Genomic DNA, 18,114 nt, shown 5'->3' on the forward strand with positions numbered 1-18,114 from the left:
AAAATAACTGTACAACAAAATACACAATACACAATATAGAACTATATAAGAATGTATGAAGAAATCTAAATATAAATAAATATATACACAATAACAGCAGCTGTACAAGTATTAACTGGAAATGAAGAATATAGTGACCAGTGTTGTGCAAAAACAAAGTCCAGAAAGTCCAGTGTGTGTGTAAGAACCATATGTGTGGGTCAGTACTGTGTGGTGGTGTGATTGAGAGACCGTATCGCCTGCGGGAAGAAGCTCCTCCTCAGTCTCTCTGTGTTGGTCTTCAGGGAGCGGAATCGCTTTCCTGACCTCAACAGAGAGAACAGTCTGTTGCTGGGATGGCTGAGGTCCTTCACGATCTTCCTGGCCTTGGTCCAGCACCGCCTGCTGTAGATTGAGTGCAGGTCAGGGAGCTCGGAGCGGATGGTGTGTGAGAAGGAAAAACTTCCTTTTAACAGGAAGAAACTTCCGGCAGAACCAGGCTCACATGGCTGATGCAGAGAGATGGACAACCATACACACTCACATTCACACCCAAACGAAATTTATAATCACCACTTAACCTAACATGCATGTCTTTGGACTAGAAGAGGAAACTAGAGAACCCAAAGTGACCCCACACAGACACAGAAGGAACACACAAAAAAGCCCGAGATTGCCAGCAGGTGCAAACCAGGACCCTCTTGCTTACTACTATACAACCCCATCAGTCCTTGTCTAATGTGCTCAAATGAAACATCTTAGTAATGTTGTAAACACCATCTTAAATTCCTTGGAAATATATATACTGCTAAAAATTTGAAAATATTGAGGAAAAAGCATAGTAATAAAAGTTAAATTTGTGTACATAAAAGCTGTTGGTGCATGAGTGAGCTTTGCTCTATCACATTAAAGTCTGCAAGCAATTCCAAAAGTCTATAAATAGGATATATCCTTTAAAGTATTACACTGAGTTTTCTGTTGTAGCATAAACAGGGTGGCATCCCTGTAGTAGTCTGTAATCCCCTCGAAGATTTCCAGAGTCCTCAGCAATGGCAACCAGCAGATGATATGCAGCATTAGAGACAGAGTGGAGAAGAGAAGAGCGAAGAAAGAAGGGAGAGCTGGGGAGGGGGTTGTTGAGTTGTGCCTCTGTGCTCTGTGTCGTGTAGAAGTAGACTAAAGAGGAGAGGAGGAGGTAAGTGACGGTAGGGAAAAAGCTTAAACCCCCGAGGGGAAGTTTGTGTCAGCCACATGCTCTGGCTGGTCCTCACTGAGCCAGGCCTTTTATTATGTTGATTACCTCGGCCTTTTGTCCAAGATACTGACGAGACAATTGTCTGTGTGTGTGTGTGTGTGTGTGTGTGTGTGTGTGTGTCCCACAAAGGAATAGGATAAGAAAGACAGACTTACACTGTTTGCAACATAATAAAAACTAGTAGATATATCAGTAATTACATATTCAAAATACAAAAGATTATAGAAACACATTCATGCTTTTGGTAAAAAGTGCTTTAAGTGCTCAGTTAGAACAGAAAATTGTTCTATATATTTATATCAGTCTATTTGCCATTTACCAAATGCTGACAGTGGGTAAACTCAGGGGCTACAGCAAGGCTCAGTATAAAATACGTTAGGATTATTTGTAAAGTTACTCTGGTGGAGTCCAAGACTAAAACTATACTAAATGAGCTTAATAATTCATTTTTAATTATTTACGAACAATTTTGGATTTATTTTCTGTTTATGGTCTAACTGATTATTTCTTGTAGGTTTAAAAACCCCCAAAATGTATTTAATAGAAATCACAGGGAAAAGGAAGATGGAGGGAAGACAGAGAGGAAAGGAGAAATACAAGCAGAGAGACAGAAAGATTAAAAGAAACGGAGCGAGAGAGAAAAAAAATGAAAAGTGAATCTAATCAAGGGTTTAGAAGAGTGAGAGTACCACAGCGAGGGAGTGAGAGAGGATGACGGAGGATGTCCCCTTTACTCAGTGTCCAGCCCCCAATTTTGACGTCACATGCTGAGAGACACAAAACAACCCACTCTCAGCTGAGCTTCTCACTCGATTTTCACTCACACACTCTGGCATACCCACTCTCCAACTTACAGATACGCCTGCCCTCAGACACGCCGCAACACTTGCCTCGACACCCGCTCAACCCTCAGCCTGTGCGCGTGGGCGCACAATTATCTCTACACTAAAACGCTGCACTCTAGCAGCAAGAAAAGCACAAGGTCTCTCACTTCTCACGACTGAAGCATGCTCCATCTATTGTCAAGGAATGCCTAATTTTGTGTGAAGCTGTCGAAAGGGAAAAAAAGGAGCGCTCTGGCTTCCAAACCCAACCCAGACCCCATCCCAAAGAGCAGCAGATGTGACAGAAGAGGAGAGGCGGAGAGAGAAACACAATCTCCATTACCCCTCCTCATCTGGGAGAACAATACCCGGTCTCTAGTTGGAGAGGGTCAGCTTTTGTCCTTCTCCGCACGCTCCCGCTCAAGAGTGAAGAGCAGACAGACGCGCTGACACATTGACCTGCTGCTGTGAGAAGAGAAGACGGAGCAAAGCATCTGCTGCACTCTGCTCGGTTTGATTCAGTACTTGGACAGTTCCTGAGCAACAACCAGTATCGTGTGTGCGCACGTTTGTATGAGAGTGAAGGGAGACTGTCGGGTGAGTGACTGAAGGTGATTCAGTTTGGAGCGAAGAAGCAGAAATGCAGCCCCCACGTTCACTCCAGCTTGGTCCCTGTGGCGCCTCGCTGTCCCTGGGATCTCAGGGAAGCACTACCACCTTCCAGCTGGAAGAGAAGCAGCTCTTTGAGAAGTTTTGGAAAGGGACTTTCAAGGCTGTGGCCACCCCAAGACCAGAGAGTGTCATTGTGGCTAGCATCACCGCCAGTAGGAGAGTGACTGAGTAAGTATCTACAGTTTGCAGTATTTACTTCTATATTACTTCAGCAGCTTACGTGGACGCTTGCTCAAACTTCTCATTTTTCTTTAACCCTAAACTTTGTAAGCACATGGTTGTGGAGCTATTGCTGATATAGTTGATGCACACTTTCCTTTAATTTTATATACATATTTTTCTAAATACAAGAAGTGCCAGTTCATACAGTTTCCTCTAGAAGAGCATGCCTTAAAAATATAAAAGTCAAAGACATTTAATTAATCGCCTGGCACCTGGATTTATTTTTGTTGTAAGGATACAGATAAATGTGTAATACAGAAAGCTGAAAAAGCTGTGTAATCAACATGTGTGCGAAATTACACCTGCCAAGACATTTTTTTGATCCGTACATCAGCAAATCAGCAAATAAAGAGGTCGTGTAAGAGCCTAGCTCAAACATGCCTTTGTTATTGATTTATCACCCAGCCATCTGGATGATCTTTCTCCACTAATGTATGCAGACACATGTGTCACGCAGCCAAACACAGCTGGCCTGAAGAGTTTGATGTTCAATTATCTGACCCCTTTAAAGGTCACGTGAATGCACTTTTTGTGCTTTTAATGTCAGACTTGTCCTTTCGTCCCCCTGTGACATGGCGCTGTGCCAGAGCCTCCGTTAAAGGAGCAACATGTTAGACATTTTCTTCCCCCTTTTCATCCCTTCGACCAAAGGTTAGCTGTAGCACTTAAGGCCTTCAGGGGAGGATGAATGTCTGATGCCCTTTTCCTGCATATCTCTGCTCTCTTGTTTTTGTCCCATCCTTGCTCCTGTCTGCATGATCAACCATCATCTGCTAGCTTTGACAGTTTTATCCATGTTATCAGGCACTGTTCTGTCTGCTTTGCCTATTTCTCAAATGTATCAGAGGAGGTTACCCTGCTTCAACTGAAACGGCACGTACAAATGGAATAAATGTTCAAACATACATACAGAGAGCCACGGGCACATGGATATACTTATCTGTCAAATGGTGTAGCTTGCTTGGGTGACCTTTGAATGGTTTTGACACCCACTATCAACTTTCTCTTATGTGAAATTAGCTATGTTAATGAGGATTAGAATGGCCCATTTCATCCTACATTGGCACAGGCAAGCGAAAGACACAGTGAATCAAATAATGTGTCCTTAATGGCTTCTATTACAGCAGGACCGTAATACTGCATATGGCTTGGTTATAAAAGATTTTATTGGCTTGTAGGATATGGATAAAAAAAAGACTTTTTATTATAAGAAAGTGATCAAATATGCATTTGTTCCGCTGTGCCCCAGCTCCGCAATCTAACCAAATAATTGTAGTCACAATTTTTCTGTCAGTCAACCATAGCCTGGTGCAGATGACAGATTCAAGTCTATTTGGGGAACCTGGCAAAATAAATTAGAAGCAAACTGAATGGGCTCTCATAAAAAGAAAGAAAGAAAGAAATGTATTGTGGCTGGCTGCTGTGAACTGAGCAGCCTTTTTAAGATAAGATAAGATAAGATAAGATAGAACTTTATTAATCCCTCGGGTGGGTTCCTCTGGGAAATTCGACTTCCAAAAAGCACAGCAACGACCGAAGTTACAGTTACAGAATTGTTATATATATATATATATATATATATATATATATATACACACACACACACACACATATATAAATACAGAGACAAATATAAATAAAATATACAAAGGGGATAAATAGAATAAATAGGAATAAAAAATAAAAATACAAGTGAATTGCACATTTCAAGTATTGAGGTCTATTGCACTGTTGACTATTTACAAAAAGTATTGCACAAGGTATTGTACAGTGAGGTGAAGAGGCACTACAGCTTAGTTGTTCCCCCCTCCTTTGTCCTCCTGTTTCCCCTCCCTCTCCCCTCCAGAGAGGAGTTAAACAGTTTGATGGCGTGTGGGACAAAGGAGTTTTTAAGTCTGTTAGTTCTTGTCTTGGGGAGAAGCAATAGCTGGAGACTCTGGAGCGGGGCCCAGCTGTCTATTCAACTTTAGCTTCACCAGGAAAGAAGCTTTCCTCAAGTGGCTCTGCCCCTCCACGGGCTCCGTCCGGGTGACAGTGATGATGATGGCGGCATGGCAGGGGCAGGCAAGAGCAAATGTCCCCACAGAGAAGACATAATGTTGCTAATTCGCCTGGGTCTATTTGTGAAAGACAACGGCAGCGTCCCCGTTGTCCAGAGTTTGTCTCTCGCCCTGTCTCTGTGTATATTTACAGTTTGGCTTGGGTGATACAGATTGTAAATAATGAGAAAAACAAAACAAACAAATGCAACACCCAGAGAATATGGATGCAGGACATCCTAGCTCCCTTCCTACCGCACTGTTGATTTTGCCCAGGGTGACTGGGGAACGCTTAGACCATCAGAATGCATTGCCTTAGGCTTGCTCCTCTGCCTCTTTCTCTCCAAGAGGAGACATTATTATTCACTGTGGATAACTGAGGGGTGATGAACAATTGCAGTGAGTACGAGAGGGCATTATGTACAACAAGCAGAGATGGAAAGAAGAGAAGAGACTGAGGGAGAGCCACAGGGTGATGCCTCATGTTCAATCGGCACGAGTCTCTGTCTGTTCGTGGCATCCTAGTCTTTCCTCTCTGTTCGTCTCTTTCTCTCTCACTGTCTCCCGTAACTCCTGAAATAAAATGCTGGAGGAGCCAGATAGCCACAGAGGAGTAATTAGAGTCCACTGTTGTCCCTCTGTCCTCCCTCTATCCTCTTCTCCAGGCCAGTCACACAGAAGAGGGGAGGAGTTCACCAGCTCTATGCAGTGGGGTAGGGTTTGTCTCAAAACCATTATGACCCTGCAAGCTGTGTTGCTCGTGGGGGCTTCTGATTAAAAATGCAGCATGCCTAACTTAATGTTGTATAGCGTGTGACCACGAGTGTGTGTATACGTGTGCGATCATGTGTGTCCCTGCAGTTTCTTTCAGCGGTTGTGAGGATTTGAAATAAGGGTGGAAGCTCGTAATGCGTGTGTATGTGTGTGCGTGTGGCTGCCATATTAGTGGGGTCTTGTCCAACTCTGTGGCAGATGGCAAGCTTGAGAGACTGCAAAGAAAGGGAGGGGGGTGAAGTGTGAGTATGTGTGGGTCTGTGTGTATGCGTGTGTGGTTGGGGGTTTCAGGCCTCTTACCTCAGCAGATGCTGGTTTAACGAGAAAGAGAGAGAAAGGGTGTTTGGAGGGGCTTGTACTCTGACAGCACCGGTGGGAACGTACAGCAGGATGGACAAAATAACAGGAACACCTTTAAACAGAATGCAATGCAAGCTAACTGCAGCCTCAAAACTTTAGTTTAAGTTTGAATACAACTCAAAATATTGGATTTTAAAATACTTCAATAATTCTTCTGCTTCTTTAATGTGTTTTTGTTTTGTTTTGTTTTTATTATGCCATTAATACTGGGGTCGGGTGTGGTCTGAAATCTACATCTAAGGCTGAAACAGTAGTTTCTGAGTGACAGAAAAACAGTAGCATTTACATATCCTTGGGTTTTGACCTCTCAGATTGGTCATGACACAACCATACCATGAATTTAAGAAGCTGGAAAACACATAAAATAGAAAATGTGTCATTGCTGGTCAGTTTTATTACACTTAACACTTAAATGTAATACAAATCCTTAAACAAAATGCACATTTTCTCATTGTCAATAGGTTGCATTTCCAGATTTGGTGAAATATGATAAGTCTACCTCTGCCATTGTGTGGACTGCAATTTAACTGCAAAATGAAAAGTTGGTCTGTGGCTGGATGTGATCATTAGACCAAACTGACTGCAGTTTACAAACTTATATGCTTGTAATTCCAGCACTGTAATTTCTTGCACACCTGATTGATACAGGCATATTTACAAGATAACAATTGATATTCGTTCAACAGATTCACCGGTCTAGTTCACATGCAGAGTTAAAGTATGTGGGCTCGTTCTGTTGTCTGTAATAAAGTGGCAGTTCGGGTTATAATTATATTGTTTGTCATTGTTTTCTCTTCAAAATTGTTTTGATTAAGTGGCGGTTTGTTCATAGCATGTGATTGTCTGACGGCTTGTAGCCTCTCAGAGTTTTTCATGTTTGCGTGTCCACCTCCTGGCTGTTGGAATTGCACAATTTGCTAAAGAAAATGTCTTAGATTTAAATTGCTATGGCAAGAATGCTTACAGCATCCACGCCCATTTAAGCAAATACAGGAATAATAATGCTCAGAGAGGGAGCATGAATAAATACAGGATATACTGTAGAGTCTGGAAAACATCAAGGAGTAACAGTCACAGCTCCCCTTGGGACGAGGCATCACTCTCTTTCTTCTTCTCTCTGTGAGAATGACAAACATGATTTAGTGACGGACGAGGGGTTTGTCTGCCGTTGTACATCTGTGTCTGTTCTTCCGCTCTCCTCATTGCAGAGTATCTTTACCCGACTTGTCTTCCTCTCCTCGCATCAGTATCTCTGTCCTTGCCTCTCCTAGTATCTTTTCAGTGTGTGTTAACTCGGTCTCTCTGTGTCTGTGTCATATTACTCAGAGCACAGGATGCGGCTGCTGAAGCATGCTGACAAGAGAGCGGGAGATGATGCCAGCTCCCCAGGCAGGAATCGGACTTATCACCAAAATGGATTCCCATTTGATACTGACTCCAAAATCCATTTGAACCAATCTACCTTCTGCAGCTTCACACTTGATGCACTATTCCAGCGCGTTTCTCGCCTCTTTTTACGTCATGGGCTGAGAAAAAAAAGCAGAAAGGTTCATTGGTAAATTGGATTTTTAATCGATTCAAATACAAGGGGGAAAAAAAAAAGACAAATATAAATGTGTGAGAAAACTGTAAAAAGTTACCAAATCTAAAAAGTCTACCTTCTTAGCTTTTTAATAGATGGCTGGAACATTTGTTACAATTCTGCAAGTTTTAACTTTAAATAAATAGAGGCATGTATGATAGATTTATTGTCTCTCAGGTTCTGTAATTAACTATTTTTTAAATATCTGTCTCTAAAATCAAAACCGTAGACTGGAAAGAAATAACACCTTCATGTTTAAGACAGGAGGTGCTGGCCGTGTTACTGGCAGATGAATTGCTTTGCGTTCGCTATGAAATAGGGTGAAGAAATCTCATGAAAACATGAGGTCTTCAGGAAGAAGCCTTTTTGAGTTTGCCCAATGGAATTTAAAAAGGGTTTCATAAATACTAACATGTACAGAACTTCCCCTTTTCCCCAAGTAGTGCTGAACTATTTAGAAAGCATCAAAAGAATTCCAGAGGAATTAAAAATTTCTCATGTGAATAAGCAAATTAAATAACCATTTGAACCACATAAACTGATGCACTGTTTAGTTGAGGTCACCAAAAAGAAAAAAGCATATAGAAAGCCTTATTGCATCCTATTTTCACTCAAGGAATACAGAATGTTTCAGAAAGGATTTGTGTCAATGCAGTTACCTTTTGTGAGAAAATAATAGCCTGCAGGAGTTGGGCTAGGGAGGGAGAAGTACAGAATAGTTGCAGGAAGGAGGACATTTTGAGGCCCATTAAAATTGAAGCTTAACAGCAGCCACTATGGCCATGAGTGACAATAACTAGATGATAATAAAACAAAAGAAAAAAGATAAACACTGTTAAAGGTGGAGAGAAGTTAAAAAAAGTCACTCACTGCCCTTCCTAAGATATATAGATAAGCCTGTTTGCTATTTAACCACAATGTTATTCACTAGGAAATATTCAACAAATATTCAACAACTATACAAGTTCTGTATAGTTGAGATGTCTTACTCTAGAGTTTCCTGGCTTGGAGTTTGGACTTCATCTCATTTTTATTTATTTATTTGTTTATTTATTTATCAACGAGTTCCAAGCCGAATTTTTGACGACTGAGCTCTGCATGTTTCTCCTGTTTGTACTGCAGCATCTAATGCTATTGCACCACACAGGTACCACATCAACACTGAGTAGTTAGCACTGCATTCTTGTTTTTTTGTGTAGTGTTGGTTGGCAAACAGTTTCTAGCTGCATTAGTGCCAACTTTTGTAGTTCCTTGCCACTTTGTGCAATTCTCCTTCTGGACCTGGATGCATCATGAGATATGTAGCTCTGAAGTAAGAAGGATCTAAAAAAAAATTGCACCAGTTCTTAAAGGGATACACCTCCACATGCATTTTCTGGAGGTAGTGAGTTATACAGAATATTTAATGATATAATTTTTACATTAAGTGGCCATAAGAAATCCATAGTGGAAATAACCCACAGAGGTCTAATCCCTTAAACGTACTGCTGCACTATCCATCCATTCTTCCATCCATGCTAGTTTGTCCAGGGTCTTCTCCAGGCATGACGTGGCCTGAGGCTGGATACATTCTGGTTGAGGTCAGGTTTTCGGTCATGCACCCCTCACCTCACCAAAACACCTCAGTTGGTGTCAAGGAATAGTTCCTCACCGCAATCCCCTCCCCTGATTGGAGGAAGGGAGCCTGGGCTGAAAGCTTCAGAGTGTCTCCCGGGGTACAGTCTGGAGTTAAAAAATGTAAAGCTTCAAGATCATATTTTGTTTTAATAATAAATGTGAAGGATTGAGTGTAAGCTGAAGGAATGAAAGAATTTGCTCACTTTATCAACAGGCCCCCAAAAAACTGGCATTCAGAACAGTGCCACCTTAAAAGTCGAATGAGACATATATTCACTGGCCTACAGCAAAAAATGGCTGTAATATATCACTGGGGAGTCTGAAGGTGTTACTGATGAATGCCAATGACCCAACAATTACTTCAAAGGTGATATTTCTGGCTTTTAAAGCTCACTTTGACATTTCCAAATTTCATCCTCATCTCGGCAACTTAAAGGCACAGCGCAGCGGTGAGAAATGAGTTTAGCTATAATGACACACCTATCGATTGTGCCTGACTACAGCTGGACTCGTGTGCTAACTTGTGATAGATGTTTAATATCGTGTAAGCATGATAGAGATAAAGGTTGAAAGCAGCACTTTGAACAGAGAGCTCAAAAGACCCTTTGATATTTGAGTCCAGGAAATGTGTCATTTTTTGTCCCCATAGACACACTCCATAAAATGATGTAAGACTGTGTGTTTATTCGAGTTTATGAATCAGGGGATCAAGCTACTGAGAACCCTTCAAGGCACTGTGTCCATGCACACACACACACACATGTACTGTATGCACGCATGCCTTTTTATTATTATTGTATGTAGTGAGTGAGTTCATCAAACCCCCAAAGGCATCAAGAGCCTAGCAGTGAAAAGGAACATACCTAAACAGAATCAGTATATGGTGTTATTATTGCTGTTTCATCTTGTTCTTTGTCTTGCTCCCCATGCCTGACAGGCGACATGAAGATAATAAAAGAGGTGGCTGTAACATGAACAGAAATAACATAAAACTGAAAAGAGCAACAGCAGCGGTGACAGAGTGATGCAGACAGTTTAGATAAATGTGTGAATGCGGGAAGTTTGTTCAGCAAGGAAGTTCAATTTTAAAGAATTAATTATGAAATCTTGAACTAGCGGTTATAAAGACCGTGAACACAAGGAAGGACAATTTAGTTTAGATTTGGCCCTTTGGTCTGTTCAGGCGTGCCAAGGATTTGGCGGCACCTTAACAGTTGCTTTAAACCTTGAGAAAGTACAAATGTATTTCTGATCGGCCTTCCACTTGTGTTTATATATTCTTTCCTCATTAGTACAAAACATTCAAAAAAAATAAACTCGCATGTCCAGGTGCCCACACACATGAAAACACATGTAGGTATATAATGAGAGAACATATTGAGGTTGACATATAACACGGGGAGGAGGGGGAGTGACATGATAAGTCCTTCAAAGCTGAACAGCAACAGCATCATTTTTAAGATGAAAGCAAAGAGCCGAGTGTTAACCCTTTACATCATCTCAGAGATGCTGTGAAATTTTCCCTTTAGGGATCACAGTTCGCCCACTGTGGCAACTCCTCTGCTTGGAAAATGCCACCCACACCCCTCCCTCCTGTAGCTGCTGGCTACTGTGTCATATCCTGAATTGTGCATTTTTATGATTGTGATTTGATGCAGTCGAGAATTGTTTTTCTAGTTTTTCAGGGAATAAATGTTTAGTTAGAAAGGCAAAATTCAAGTGTTTTTTTTGTGCTAAAATGACTGGTTCACCAGTAAATGACATAGAGCATGTTTTTTTTAAATTACATATTTAATTTAAATCTGTTCATCACCAACATACAAGATCCCTGGTTTAAGAGTCACAGGAGACACAAATCACAATCTGTCAAATCAAATATGCAGATTTGTCCATTGTGGCAAACTCCTGTGAATAGAAACTTAACAACACAAGACACAGAAATACTCTTTAATTACGAATACTTAGAATTGATTTTTTTTTTGGGGTAGTTATCCCTGTGTGTTTATACTTGTTGAGGAAAAAATTTGTATCTTTGTTCCAATAATAAAACATTCAAGAGTGCATTTTTACTTGTAAATGGTGCTAAATACTAAAAAAGGTAGAGTTAAGTTAAAATTTAGTGGATCCAAATGAATGAATGAATGATAAGATGCAACAGAAGCCACACAAAATGTTTGCACTCATCTTCTAAATTGTTCTAAAGTAATTGTAAGAGCCTACTTTCCCACTCTCAGGGCTGACAAAACGACAACAATAGATATTTCATTAAGGCTATGCAAAGATGTAGAAGTTCAATAAGCATGGGTAAAACATAAGGCAAGACTGTAATCTGTCATGCTGTAAAGGGAAATTTGCTGCTCCAACAGCACAGAAGGGGGAACTGATTTTGTTTGAGCCCAAGTTTTTATGCTTGAATTGATTTAGTTCCATAATGATAACAGACAAAAAAACAAATCTGAAAGTTTCTGTCTTGCTGATTAGAAATTTGACTGCTTACGAGCACAAAATACACTGAGCTGGAGTAATATGGATCCATTCTGCACCTGCCTCACTTACTTTATGTTAAAATCGAGTGCACTGACATTTAGAAAGACTCATGGCATTTAAGTCCATTAACATAGTAAATTGTGTCGCTTGTTCACAAGATGTGTGTTGGAGTATGTGCTTGTGATTTTGTCAGTTTGCCGAGTGCAGGCTCTGCAAGAATAAATGTAGCAGAAGGAAACATAAAGGCGGGAAATTATAAGCAATGCACAAAAATGTCTGAAATGTAAAATCTGTAAATTCTCCTTTAAAAAAAGCAAATTATTTTTCAGTGCTTTGGTTGATACGTCTACTTTGAGTCTGATCACATGTGTTTTTATTTTGTTTGTATTTTTGCTTTTTTGCTCTTTTTTTTAAGAACAAAAAGTTAATAAGTTAATTAGATGTTCCTTATCTTTATCTATGGCTCAGTAATGTTCTGGCCTCTTGAATCTATTTGAGGTGGTAACAAAAACAGAAAAGTTTTGACTCAACTTACTTTGAGCTTTGTTTCAAAGGCTTTCAGAGAAGATGCTGTATCCTTTGTTGACATTGAGGAGCAAGTACACAACAGCGTCAAAGCAAATCAAGCTGTATAGGGCAAAAATTAACTTCTAGTTTCTTACATTACCGAAACGTATACGGCATTATGTGAAAAGCACATGCCGTATAGAGTCACTGAATGCAGCCACTTTGTGTAATTGACTTGTTTGTAAAAGAAAGAAAGATGGAGCGAGGCAAGGGGGTAAAATGAGAAATGAAAAGGAGAAATGGTTATTATTTGTAATAATAAAGGTGATAGAAATCAATATAACAGTAGCGTGAAGCAAGGATATAATGACTTTCTGGTGGAACAGAAAAAAAGCAGGAAAGGGAAGGACAAAAGAAAGACTGCGAGAAGGAAGAAAATAAAAGTGCAGACTCTGTGAGTGACATTTTGAGATTGTCCATTTCAGGACACTGGAGCAGCAAAGGTTATTACATTTTACTGAATATCATATTCCAGCCCATGAATAGAAATCCTTTCTTGAGTTGTGGCCAAAGGGAATTGAATTATATGTAGGCACATAATGTACAGCATTGAATAAACTCATAATAGACGATGAGAGAGGGGGGTGAAACGCTCCTTTGTCCTCTACTGGCTCAAGTTGAAATGGACAGTAGTAAATCTTACAGACAGTAAGAGATGACCTATTCCTTTGAGCAATTCATTACCAATGAGCGTGGTACTGAGAGAGGGACGGCTTGCTCATTACAGCCTATTAGATCTTCACAAACCAGAGATTTCCCTGGACATGTAAAAGGTATGAGTCAACTTTCAACTTTAACTGCTAATCACTTTGCCCACAGCAAACAGAATAAAGAGAAACAAAAACAGATGTAAAGTGTAAGTGAGCAAAGGCTTACTAATGCAATATATGTGAAAGTGCTATTGTCATGTGCAGTTTTTTTAAAAATACGTAATTACTCAGTGGAGTTGAAATGGAAAACAATGAATTCCCAGTGACTGTAATATCCTGTGATAATTTGGTATTTAGTGTTCTCTCTATTGTTTGTCACAAACTGCTTGCTCACATGGTCTGCATATTATAGATCCATGCACATGGTGTATTATTTTTGAAGTAGTTAGTCATTTAATGTATGATATTTTATGATGGAAGTGCATAAACCTCGTAAGACCCAAACTCTTTCATGGCATGCATTTTTAATTTCTCTTTGCTATTTGGGCTGATTGCGACCTGATGAATGTAAAAACAAAGAATTACCAGATTTTTTTTTTTTTTTTTACCTAATTTTTGTTTCTGAGAAAAAGGAGATCCAAATATGAGGACATTCACTTTAAATTTGGATAGAACAGTGGCAGTATAACGTCCTCGTAAGTGGATATCAGGCCCTTGTAGAGCAAAATGTAATATTTTTGTCTATACAACCCAAAATGTGATGTCCATATGTGTGGACACCAGGTCCTAGGAGGTTAAATCTGATTTTGGTATTTTATTTACATCTTTCTTTTAAAAAGTTGTACCACTGGCAAAAAACGTGTGACCAGAAACCGTCTTAGTATTAATCAAATAATTCACAAGTGATGTGCATGGATGCACACCAGTATACCAGAGAATTCTTGTCTCACTACTGCCAAAATTTACCTGAAAGGAAATGGAGTGTTTTTTCTAAATATACTCTGATATTAGCAAACCCTAAACCACAGCTCAGGCATTTAGTCAATCAACTGATTAGTTGATCAACTGGTAACTATTTTAAAATGAATAATTAGTTTTTTGCAGCTTCTCAAATATATCACGTCAAAGAAAAAAGACAAAATAGAATAAAATACATTTGTCTGTGAATATTACTGCAACTCTATCCCTTTCTTTAAACATTATTTGCAGACACAGGCCAGGGTGATCAATAATGAAAAAATTGTCAGTTTTAGCACAACTCCAAGACCCTCAGTCTAAATGATATAATGTGACAGGTTCTGAATATACAACAGCTGATCATAATAACATCAGTGGTGCTTCAGGGGTAGACAGATTATTACCACATCCAACTGGAACATGCCATTAGGTAGTGCAATCACTCATAATGACGGTAGGCAGAAATCGCTCTCTCTCTAAAATCGCACTGAAGCAAAAGCCTCATTAAATATGTATGCATATGCCAGAGTTGCCATTTTGGAAAATCTGAAAAATCCTGGATAACAGGCCAAAGCTCCCTTTTATTCTAGAAGCAATTTTAACTCTGGTGTTAAAAACATCCCAGGAGTCTCTTATTTACTGTAGATCTACACAGATTCACACAAAAGGCATTCAGAAACAAACTCAAGGTTCGTCTCACATGGACTGACCATCAGCGTCGTTGGTCTTTTTCTTTTTGTGCCGAGTGCGCTACTTCTTTGTAACTGGAGCCCCGAAGCAGTCATTGTATTCATTATTAAAATGCGAACTTATCAAAGTCAACTTCTCATCACTTAAATCATTTCAAGGCTGAGTGGCTCCCATGTCTCAGCCTCCTCCTCCATTTTTCATTTTTGCTGCTTGCCCATCCTCATTTCAGTAAGATGGTCTGCCAGTCATGTGAAATTGCCACCATTTGCATAACTGATGCAGGGTTAAGGGTGCAAACTGCGGCAGTGTTGATGTCACAAATGCAATCAGAGATGGTAGCGCAGGAATTAATTGGCTCGCCACATTATTTCCTTCACACGGCCTTGCTCTCACCTTTGGTGTCACCCCGTGACTTGAAAAATGACAAGAGGTTTAAAAACTATGAAACTTCTCAGCAAGGTGAAACATTCCTGTGAAGTTGCATCACATCTGAAATGTTTGTTTTTAGCTGCTTTTGCACATGACCTTTTCAAACAGCAAATACGTCTGCCTTAAGATAAGATACAACTAAACTTCTCATGATTCCAGGTTATTATTCTCAGCCCTTTAGCCTCATTATGCTATTGAACGGTTCAATATATAACCATAATAACAAAATACTAATAATATTTTTTTTAAAACAAGGTAGTCTTTTGTGCCGATTAGCTAGGATTCATTTTTGCTGCTTGCTTTCTTTTTAAGTAGTAATTTATTTTTTAACACCTTTAAGCAGTAAAATTACTGTATTTTATGTCAGGATTGACCAGATTGTTGATCAATAGCAGTGTTTCCCGATTTTAAGACACTCCTAGTGTATAACAGCTAGTCATTAGTGCAGTTATAGCTCCTCTAGGGAAGATTTTAATGTAGTGTAAGGACACAGTGTCACAGACAATGAAGCACCCTTCAGAGGTTAGCACTGTCACAGATAGAAAGGTATGAGAATTATCCGCATTATCCGTTATCTTAACCTTTTCTTAACTTAACCTTCCTCCACTGTCAGAGTACCCAACAAAGGAGAGTTGCCTCTACATAGGACTGTATGGGTCAAACTTAAGAGCTTTTTAACAGAAAGCAAGCAATCATAAAGTTAACTGGTCATGGTAGGGGTGCCATTCACCCATCTACAATAAGTTTTTACAAAGTTAAATTAGCTATAGAATAGCTACAGGAACATCTACAGTTAATATCCAAAAGTTGATTCTGTTCATCTGGATGTAACGTTTTTAGTGGGAGAAACGTTTCATCACTCATCCAAGTGACTTCTTCAGTCTCAGCTAACTGACCTCCCAGCCCATTGTTCCTTCAGTGGTGCTAGTTTCAGTCATTATGCAAACGTACTGTTTATAAGCTTGAGGAAACCTGCAGTCAGTTGAGACTGAAGAAGTCACTTGGATGAGTGATGAAACGTTTCTCCCACTGAAAGCGCTACGTTGAGATGAACAGAATCAACTTTTGGATATGTACTTACCTGGATGATTGAGCATGCATCAAGACATCTACAGTTAATAAAAAATACTACTATGCTTCAAATTGACATAAGTGTCACCCTTTAGCTTTCTACTAGTAATTATTATATTTTTTTAAATGTGTTTATCTCTTCAAAAGGAGCGAGGCCGTCAAATGAAATAACTGGAGCCATCAAATATACCAAATATTCAAAACTGCTGCTGTTTTTGTTTGTTTGTTTGGTTGTTTTAAATTAAAACTAGGCTAGTTACAGTGTACATTTGGCTTTTAGCTCTCATGGCATGTTTTACATTGCACTGTGTGAAGCTGCTCTATAGAGATTCAAGGCAGATTTCAGAGGCACACAGTCTCTAATGACATATTGAACAAGTATAGATCAGGAATACTAAAGCAAGAGGCTGATTCAGAACAGTAGAAACTATGTCAAGGTCAGTAACAAGGTCAAAGAGTGACAGTGAAGCTGAGTAGAAAGTCGTGCAGAGGGGGCTTGTTCAAAAACCTATCTTGCCAGTGTGCTACTTCCTATTGTGAGTGTTATTCTGACTGACATTGCAGTAACCAGCTCATCTTACTGAGAACTGATTAGGACAAATGGAGCTGACAGGTTTGTCGCTGTTCCCGAAGTAAGAGAGACATGCAAGAGAGTGGAGTCAAAATCTTCGTCTTTCACAAAGAAATGGGAAGATGAAAAGATAGATGGATACCTTCGTCTTTTTTTAGACTATTTAATAGTTCAGTTTTGTTTTCTGGAATAAAAACATCATCTTCTAATCATTTCTTCAAATGACAACGCAAAGTTAAAAACAAACAAAAAAACAAGCATAAACAAAGAGAGATCTTATCTGGCTTTCTCGTTCACACGTCAACTGAATGATCTTTCAATCTGAAATGATTTCAGCAAATGGTGAGTCAGTCGTGCAACTTTCTATTTTCAGACTATAGAAGATAACTCGGGAAAGTTATTATTTTTACATGACATCAGCAAACTACCCAGACACCATGAGATTGGTATTTGAGTCACTCGGGTTCTTGGGAATGGCTCATTTATTTCCTTAATTAAGTTTAGTAATAGCCTTGTTAAATGCTCAGTCATTGGACATTTGTTAAATGTGGTCAGTGTAAGGGAATCTGTGGCTCTGGATACCATGAGTGCAGAAATTACTTTGCAGATGCCATTTAGCAAATGCAATGCTGACTCATTCAGTCAGTGACTCAGTTTGTTTGAGTAGATTTAAGACTTGATGAGATGGTACTTTGCAGGATATTAATAGAAATCTTAAAAGTGAGCCTAACATTAGTTTGGGAGATCTTGGAAGATCAGCTCATTGCAGTGCCAGCCCACGTCAGCTGATAGCTCAGCCGATACCAGTCTGCATATCTTTTTGGCCGATCTTGTGTATTGGACATGCTATTTAAGCTGTAGTGGTGCAGCTGCTCTTGCTATATTTCTGCATGCTGATTTGCAAACCACCTCCACTTCAGCCGCTCTTTTTCCACTAACTTAATCAATGTCCTTTGTGTTGCCGTTGCCTCGTGCTTCATTCTGTACAGGGGGGTTTGCTGCTGCTCTCCATGCCTCAGGGTCACCATCTATGCACATACAAGGCCAGGGAGGGGCCAGAACAATTTCTGCAGAAGGAAATAACCTTCTGACTAAAACACAGTTTTTATCGTTTTGCTGTTTTCACTGTCTGTTCAATGTTTGTTACTCACATTGCATCTAATTAAATATGTTTGGGCAATGCTGGTGTGATGACAGAGATTTTAATCATACAAACATTGCTCTGAATAAAGACTCTAAAATCATGCAAAATCTTGTGCATTTGTAATTGTCAGATAGTTAGTCCTAATTACTTTGGTGATCCCCATCTGTTCCACCATAGGGCTCACCATTATGGTTTTAAGTTAACTGTACCCCTAAGAATCCAAT

At 39.7% G+C, this 18,114-nt stretch overlaps 1 protein-coding gene across 1 annotated transcript in view; it reads left to right on the forward strand.

Moving 5' to 3' along the window:
- Window positions 1-2,057: 2,057 nt before the first annotated feature.
- srrm4 (serine/arginine repetitive matrix 4) overlaps window positions 2,058-18,114 on the forward strand; it is a 62,435-nt gene continuing 46,378 nt past the window's right edge. The window contains exon 1 of the mRNA XM_085476211.1: window positions 2,058-2,898. Coding sequence (XP_085332337.1) covers window positions 2,699-2,898 — 200 coding nt within the window. The 5' untranslated portion in view covers window positions 2,058-2,698. The remainder of the gene's footprint in view (window positions 2,899-18,114) is intronic.

The sequence above is a fragment of the Copadichromis virginalis genome, linkage group LG12 (assembly GCF_057382275.1).
Source record: "Copadichromis virginalis isolate Kocher_CV1m ecotype Utaka linkage group LG12, C_Virginalis_male_GT1.1, whole genome shotgun sequence".
NCBI classification, from domain to species: domain Eukaryota; kingdom Metazoa; phylum Chordata; class Actinopteri; order Cichliformes; family Cichlidae; genus Copadichromis; species Copadichromis virginalis.